Source organism: Ylistrum balloti, unplaced genomic scaffold, assembly GCF_031769215.1.
Source record: "Ylistrum balloti isolate Yb309-2 unplaced genomic scaffold, AGI_CSIRO_Ybal_v1 Utg371278, whole genome shotgun sequence".
Taxonomy (NCBI): Eukaryota; Metazoa; Mollusca; class Bivalvia; order Pectinida; family Pectinidae; genus Ylistrum; species Ylistrum balloti.
The window spans coordinates 100,719-109,862 of record NW_026782687.1 but is presented as its reverse complement, the minus strand read 5'-3'; the positions used below and the strand labels follow the sequence as shown (position 1 = coordinate 109,862).

At 33.2% G+C, this 9,144-nt stretch overlaps 1 protein-coding gene across 1 annotated transcript; it reads right to left on the bottom strand.

Moving 5' to 3' along the window:
* Window positions 1-1,753: 1,753 nt before the first annotated feature.
* LOC132561798 (bifunctional 3'-5' exonuclease/ATP-dependent helicase WRN-like) lies at window positions 1,754-3,634 on the bottom strand. The gene is made up of 2 exons (XM_060226498.1): window positions 3,092-3,634; window positions 1,754-2,496 (listed from the first exon to the last, which is right to left on the bottom strand). Exons 1-2 carry the CDS (start codon window positions 3,558-3,560, stop codon window positions 2,066-2,068), a joined length of 900 nt encoding a protein of 299 aa, XP_060082481.1. The 5' UTR covers window positions 3,561-3,634; the 3' UTR covers window positions 1,754-2,065.
* Window positions 3,635-9,144: the final 5,510 nt, after the last annotated feature.

Below are 9,144 nucleotides of genomic sequence, written 5' to 3'. Positions count from 1 at the left end.
CACATTTTTTTGTGTTTTACAAATAAACAGAGTTACCTCCCATTACCTTTCTTTTTTTATATCATTTCAGTAAAATAAATATTTTTGCTATTTCAATGGGTATAGTATCATGTACCACTAATAAGATCAACAAAAAGTAAACACAAATTCTTCTCATTTCCAAAATATATTATTTTATTATAACTGGTATCAAGATTTGAAATACAAGTAAATTTTATTAATTCTAAGAGTAAACATGAGATGAATATTTTTCTGAATGGTTGACTATACATGACATATATAACTCATTATATATACATAATAATTATAAATAAATAAAGAAATAGCTGCCTTTGTATTTCTATTGAGTGATGTGTACTGAAAAATGAGAATAAATATTTATGACTTCATCAGATAAATGTTTTACAAAGGTGACATCAATTCACCTTTCTGCATGCTCACATTCAATTAAGCGTGTCATCTAACATTACAAAAAGAATATTGACCCTTCGATAAAAGTCTTACAAGACATATGGTTCGAGGCTGGTATCTCGGAAGAAATTTTATATAACTTGGGAAAATGCAGCAGGGTTTTCCATAATTTTGCTAGTCGTAGGCTGTGTAGTGAAAGTAGGAGGCTGGCCTGCCGTGTACATGTAGTCGTGTACGGAACATTATTACAGAACTGGATTGGTGTAGGCGGCCAAATTATCAAAGTAGCCGGTCAAATTGGCCTGCGACCGGCTCTTATGGAAAACCCTGTTGCAGCATATGAAGGTTCAACGGAAACCGTGGAGTTTTAACTGAAATCACAAAAGTTTAATTCATTTAGAATATGAAGCAAATATATAAAAATACAATTCAGTATTATCGTACAGAATTTGATTGGCATGTTTTCAAGCATAACAAAACTGATGATCGTAACATCTTTTGCAATACCAGATATTGAAGACTATGTGGACAAGATTGATTACCTCTAAAACACAGAGATGTTTTATAATTGTAAACTACTACAACAGGAATGTAATGAGGGATGAAACCATCTGAACGTAGCAAAGGTTTCCTTTAGCTCTTGTAGAAGACGATGTAAGACATTTTGATGGAGAGAAACATTTGCATCTTGTTGACATTTATCCGTTAAATCATCTTGCCTCTGGTGTAGGAGTGAGAGGAATCTCAGGCTTACCTGAATGCGATGTTATAGTATAAAACAAATGTTAATGTTGTAAAATTCATTTCACTTCATAACTTTATCTGAAATACAGTATTCAACTACATTTCATTGTTTTTTTTTTTTTGTTAAGACTTATGAATAATTTACAATTCATATTGGTTTAACCTGATGCAGGAATTAAATTCATTAATGGTTGCTTGTAGCTTGTGATAGAAAGATTGATAACAATAATTCCATGTCATGATGAATAAATAATCCAAAAGAGCAAATACATATCAAAATAGATTTTGACAACAAGTAACAGAAAATGCGAAAATGTATCTGCAAGACCAATATGAATTTAAAATTTTCAAACAATTTCATTTTACCCTAAATATTGCAAGGTTATCTACTAGAGATGGGTTTTTACAAAATATAATACTTATTCTGCATTTAACTCTGGTAATCAACCAATCAACATTAAACTTGCAGTTTCAGTGAAAAATAAACATAAAAATCACATCATTTAAAATAAATGTTCTGAGCTTGATTTCATGACTTTTTGCAAGAAAAAAAATTTAAGAGGAGGAGAGAATCTCTTACAGATTACTGTCCAGGAAAAAAATTTGGACTGTTTGGCTGCATGTATAACTTTATGACATGGTGGACTGAAAAAAATAGAAAACGATACAACAGCAACCTAATATAACCCTTTTAACAAATTAAAGGGAAGTAACTCATTAGCTGGAAAACTTATCGTAGCATTCCTTAACATTTAAGTTAGCAATGTACCAGATGAACTTTTTATGTCAACCATGCAACTCAAGTAACATTGAGCAATATATCAACATGGTTTTAGAATCTCTAAATCAGGATAGTTATCTTGAACTTTTGTAAACATTGCTGAATATTACATAGAAACATTAATTCTAATTAAGTATTGCATTGATTTTGATCAAGGTTTAACAATTTCTGGTAAATCTCGTAACTAACATAGGCATCTGTGGCAGCATATTTCTTCTGAGCTTCTGACAAGGGATACTGAGACCAGTTACTTTTCCTAATCTCGGGGTTTTTATTTATTTTTTGTTTAAACAAATGACGTACAAGACCGTCCAAACTCCAGTTTTCTGATGTTTTCAACACTTTGTTCGCTAACTGTGCAAGATCCACCATGGAGTTTTTGACAATATGTTGTACCTGTATGTCATAGTCTCTCTCAAGCTTCCACAGATCTGACTCAATTCCAACTCCAACCTTCTTAATTTTGCTGTTTTTTAGAAGTCTGTTCAGTTGTTGGGGTATACACTGCATGGTAGACAGGTGAAAAATGTAGCATCTCTGAGGACCCGTACACAGCTGAACTAAAAACAATTTTTAAATTGTACAGTTTTACAAAATGAAATTTTTCCTTTAATGCATACTTATTATCAATGTGTAGATTCCATGTATTTGGTCTCATCTTCATTTTAGTGACAAAAGATAATATGATTCACATGTTCATATATTGTTTATATTGTAAACCCTCAATATGCTACCATACATTTGTGATTGCCACCTCACAGTCTCTTAATCAAAATATGTGTCCATAGTGCATTAACATGTCATAATCTCCCTGTGGCTTTGAGCGATACATGTATTCTACTTCAATTATACATGTATTCTAATTGGTAGTGACCCTTCGTTATGGGAACTAATTCAATCACTTTGTTAAAGGTGTTCTGTCTTATTTAGAGTAAACAAAACCATACAAAGTACAATGCAAATACACAAATACATTTCATGACAATTGTTATTTATTAAAATCATTCAAATCACATTTCTTTTTATTAAAAAAAAAACACACACACAGGTTTGATAATAAAAATTTTTGGAGATATTTGACACATACGTACTTGCTTAACTCCACTTTTTCTTAATTTCCAACCATGGGAGATAATTATAGAAACAAATCCTTACCTACTGCTGTTGGATCCTGTTGTCCAGGCCTGTAAGTGACAGGCCATTCCATATCAAAACCCAGCACATCTCCCACCAGACTGGACTCAATCTCATCACACAGGGCATTACAATCATTTTTATGGGACGAGTAAGTCAAAGTACCAGTAAATATCATCTCTGGTAGTAAATCTTCCATTCTCTTCTGGAACTCGGCAGCTGCTATACTCTGCCGTTCTTCTTTACTGTTACATTTTGGGACAGTATTGTCAAATTTAGTGAATTCAGTTTCAGTTCTGTCTTGTGCTGAAGATGTTTTGTTTTCTAAAATTCCATTCTTGACCCCTGATTTACCACTGTTGCCTCCTAAGGTTTCATCCACATTCTTTACTGAAGCTGCACCTCCTGGTGCATCATGGTCCGTGTCCGATTTCTTCACTTTACACATTGCCAACCAATCAGGAATTTGACGTCGTTTTCTAGATGTCATGATTTCTGACAGCAATCACTACACTAGTGAAACTGGAAGCCTGCAGACATGTTCAGTGGTCAACTGATCACAAAGTGCTGCAAAATCATAAAACAAGACCATGTGATGCTAAAACATGACATTTAAATCTGATATGTTCAGAAGGATAATAAATAAACTCTTCTGGTACCCTGGACTTGTTGCGATTGAATATTACCCTTTATTTACCACTATTTCTCAATCGCCCTGCATACCCGGAGGTATCCAGCTAGGGACCACGGAACCTACGAACACTACGAAAAGAACGGCGTTGACTCTATACTCCTACAGATGATGTGTACAGATATACATAAAGATAAGATTTGAGAATTGCATGTCCTTGTTGGTTTTATAGAGTAGAATTCCTGTACTCCAGTACATTGCACACAACCATGTGCATACTAGATTGTTTTTATCCAAAATTAAATGTAAAAATAAAAGCATATGAGCCTAAAGGGTGTCCACACAATACAAACCACAGGTACCAACCTTGTCTATCAATACAATCTTGTATGAGTGTATTGACAGACAAGGCAAGTACCTCGGTGTAAATCACATTGTGTGACATATACAGGAGGTGGTGTCAAATAATACCACTAAAATTAAATATATTAAAGTAAATCAAATTTCAAGACAAATTAATGAAACAAATGTTGACTTAATACTGGAAAGTAAAACACAATAAAAACAGAAATGTGTAATGAAGCAGTGCTTAAACTTGCACGTGATATTAACCGAAATGCATGTCTGCACAATGCACAGCTCCTTTACTAATGGAAATGACTCGTCTTATAGGCCTAGTGATCTCTCGTTTCAAAAGTCGAACCTACCATTATATTTGCGAGATAACGGAATCATTTAAGTAAAAAATGAAATGTTTATAAAACTGCTGTGGCAAAACAAAATTATCAGAATACAAGCAGAGACGTATATAACACGTTATATACGTCTCTGATACAAGTTATTCGATATAATGTAATAAAGCTTGAATGGAAATTGATTTCGTCTCCTTGGCCTAGTTACAGCGGTTTTAATTTTTAAAAATGACATTACGTACATACGAGTGTAACATGTATCTCACCTGAGTTTGACACATAAAACAGCAGCAGCTTCTTTTATGTTACCGGATTCATTGAACAGAAAATACTTACGTTTCCGTTAGGCAGGGAGATCACTCTGTCATGACTATTATTGTAGACTTACACAAGTCTGGCCATCTGGTCACATGAACATTACACACAGTTTCAAGTCTAGATACGACCAAATATATTTGAGCTACATGAAGTGTATTGTTCAGAGACTTTTCAATAATGTAATACTTAAATGGAAGGATTTACCAGTATTATCAATTCATGACGTAATATTGTCTATATTATGACATCACAATTTCAGATTGGAGATTGGTGTACACACAAAAATACAGCGAGAGCAAATTAACAGAATAAAATGCTAATTATGTAATAGATTGAACACTACCAAAGGCGTTCCAATTTTGTCACCAGTGAAACTTTATGTTATGAGATAATAATTCATCATTAGTATTCATATCACTTTTGTATTTTTGACGAATCAGAGTTATTACAATTATATAATATACGTCTCAACAAAGAACAGGTAATTTATTGGCTCAAGAAATTGATTGTAATGTCATGGTATGGACAATGGCGCAAAAATGTGGCTTTCTCTGTATGATTTTGTCCTGAACATGTTGACTTTAACGCAAAAATATTATCTGGGCGAAATCACTGGAAAACAGGCGGATTGTGTGATAAATATATATATAAGTTGTCTTATTTGATATTATATAAGCGTGTAAGAAACCTTTCAAGGCGTTTTCACACAAAGTTAGAGCTTTGTCTGAAGTATCGTTAATTTCATATCATTTGTAAATAATCATTATTCAATTATTTATTTTCAAAAATTATTTTTTAGTCTCTTGCGTTATGGAATAGATATATATTATATACATGGTTGTCACTTCCTCTATAGATTTTATATTGTATCTGTGGGCCTCCGTGTAAAAAGTTATCCATTTCTCCTTGTTTGTTCTATCTTTAGACACCAGACGTGTCATTTTTTTCATGTTTCAAGATTAATTAACGTTGATGAAATAACAAATTTATTCCTACCTGGTATTTCCGATCTGTCCGCACAAAACAACAAAAACATTTTTGGAGATGTGTAAACAATTATTAAGACAACAGGAAGCTAAATAATGCAATTGTGAAACTTTACATTTTTTCTCTCAGTGTTGTTACAATCTAACATTACCAGTCTCAAGATGTTTGTGTGTTTTTGTTGTGTATATTTGAGGAGAGAGTAATTATGATACTGTTGTAAACTGAACGCAATTTTTTGGCTATAATTAAGATTTCTTAAATTCCATTCTAGACGGAACACACATGTTCGAAGTAATTGGTATGCTAGTTGCACGTTCCAAGTGGATAATCGAAGAGATAAACGATAAATTATACTTAAATCAAACTTACTGGTTGTGATAGAAGAACTTTATTTGACATAAGACGAACTGAAGAGTGTAAGGGTTACATCCCTTCTGTAAGCCTTGGACACGAACACACACTGTTTCAGAAGTATCTTTGCGTTCTAATTACAGTGGTTAACGACAAGGTCAGTAGAGGACGATTGAAGTCAACTTTTAGTCTACAGGAAATCAGTGGATACAGATTTCTGAAACGGTCTCTGGTCAGGTTTATCGCTCCATTTAAAACCAAGGTTATTTTTGAGACGGATGACAAGAGTCTTACTAGGAATTCATTCCCAGTTTTGATGTAGTCTTTAAATTCAATACAAACATTTTATATAGAAAATAAATAAAATCAAGTGGTGCGATTTCACATACTCGTATATGTTGTTTATTAGCTACCTAGTAAAGTTAACAAATAATTAAGATATTTGAACAGATAATGGACATTTAATGATATTAATACAGGGGCACTTTTATAGTGGATAAAAACATGGTTACGATTAAAGCAGACCTATGCGATGATAGGTACCTCAGACGTCTAAAATACAAAGAATGGAATATATTGTTACGTAAACAAAGTACAAAATGCTAATTTTTCACTTCAAATGTGTTCCAATTTTGGGTCTTGTCTCTTCTACAGCTGATGGCTTCCTTTTTGTGTTTCAATTACTTTTTTTTAAAATTATTTTTACTTTATTTATTCAATTTTCTACTGCTTTTCAAATGAATCTTTTTCTGAAAAAATGTCATGTGCGAGTAAACTGACAAGTGTAATTTCCTAAAAAGACATTACATGAATAATAGACATTTTTACTGAATGAGCCTCCTGTGTTTGAGACACATTCATATCGTATACAAAGGGGAGACCATCCTGATCAACCGACGCAATTATTGTATCTCTGAAATGTGATTAAACCCGATAAAGTGAAGTTGCATATAAGATGTTATGTTCGATCGAATTTCGCTTTAGTCGTTATGTTTATTGTCCTAGTCTATTATATACGCTCTCCAGAATTTCAAAATACACGACAAATACTGCTACAGCGATCGCTTGCCCCCATCAATACTTCCGCTATACATTTGTGTGTCTTTTGTACAATCTTCCAAACGCAACAGACAAGAACAATTCTTGATTTCAAACCCCTTGATGTGATCTTTGTGAACTTTCCATTTCTTGGTCGTTGCTATCATGTCGACTTTGATTCATTAATCAGGGGTTCGTTACCAATATAACGTCGATTTCTGTAATAGCCATTGTTGTCTGACGATGAAAATGTACAACGCGAAGTTTCGAGAAATGCGTGATGATGGAGATCACACGGTGGTTTTGTATTTGTCAACATAATATCATTTAGAAACCTTTCATTGCCGTGTGTGATGTGAAGTTAGATGTTTTCAATGTTATCATGATTGTCTTGAAAGTGTCGAAGATGAAGCAACAAACGCTTTCCCTTGTGGAACCTATGATCTTATACCCCTTGTCCTCTCCCAGGGTCTCCATGGAAGTCTGTCATTTATTCATAGTTTTCCATTGACTTGTCGATGTTGATATTTGAATAGCAGTTGTTAAGATTTCATGTCAAGTTATGGTTAGAGTTTGAAGGCTGCTGAGAGAGCCGATGCATGTATATCTGCATTTTGGGTTCTCCGCAATTGCAAAGCAGTACTCCCCAACAAAATCTTTGCAAAAAATAGTATGTCTTGAAGCTCCGAGGTTGTAACTTAGTTTGAGGGTATGAGGACATCTTGATGATAATAATCTGATTATTTTCGGATCTATTGAATGCTATTGTTTAACCATTTATTCTACATATGCTTTACATCTAGAACTAAATTTAATAGTTTAGAATATATATAGAAATATATTTAGAATATATTAATATTTAGAAATACACCATTTAAAAGAAAGAGTAACAGAGTATTTTGTTTGATTTAAAGTATACCATTTCGTTATACAGTTAGAAGTACACACGCCCATGTCAATATTCCAAATTAAGTGGTAAAATTACGCTAGAGCATCGTTATATATCTATTTTACCTATGTATAACGATGTTTATACGTAATGGTACTACACAATTACGCCAGAATGGTTCGCGACAATCGTCTCTAAAGCAGTGATATTATTAACATTATAACGGTATAGAATGATTGACCGGAGTTTTCCATTAACAAGATGACATTGATGTGGTAAATGATTAATGTACTGGCACTGTGCACTTTAAGCAATGTTGTTCTATTCTATTAGCGTGTATTTCATGACCATTTCATTAACAATTATATTCTATCCTGCATTACTTTGCTACCACTATCACTATACCGACTGTAGCTGGTTCTCTCGCCTTCCCGATTGCATTACCTGCCTGACTGACCACCAAAGCCTGATTCACCCAACCGTAACGATCTCTATCATACTTGCAGAACACGCTCCATTATTAAGAATTTAAAGGGTGCTATGATGTATGAAATTTGACTTTTTTTTGTCTTTTCTTCTTTCTGTTTTTTTCCTCTTTTCTTTTCTCTTTTAAATAATTGGATTTTTAAAGACATATTTTTTTTCGGTAAAAAAGTTTGAAAGTCATGATGGTTCTTGTAAGCATTATATTGTCAATGTTAATTCTTGACGTTTTTAATATAAAAAAAAAAAAAAAAAACGCAAAAAGCATCAAACACTGATTTACGTACAAAATGCTAATAATATATTTAGGTCTATTCATGGGAAGACGCATACCATCATGTAGGGCCACTGTCTTTTCCAACTGTTGAAAGGTCAACAAAAACCGTAATAGATTTCTGAAATAGCTTGTTGGTCTAGCATCAGTTTACTGTCACTTCTCACATTTGCATTGAAATGTGCTATTGTGTCATGTGTACACATTTCTGATTGATGTTTAGTCCCCTAGGTTTACAATAACCCACATACCACGTTTAACTTCATTCAAACAGCGAGGTTCAAATTATACTTATGAACTACTTAGATATAAGGAATTTGTAAATTACCCAAGTTATTTAATTATGGGATTAGTGCACCTCCCCATCTAGATGTAGACATATCTTACGATCATTTCTTTATTTCAGAATTT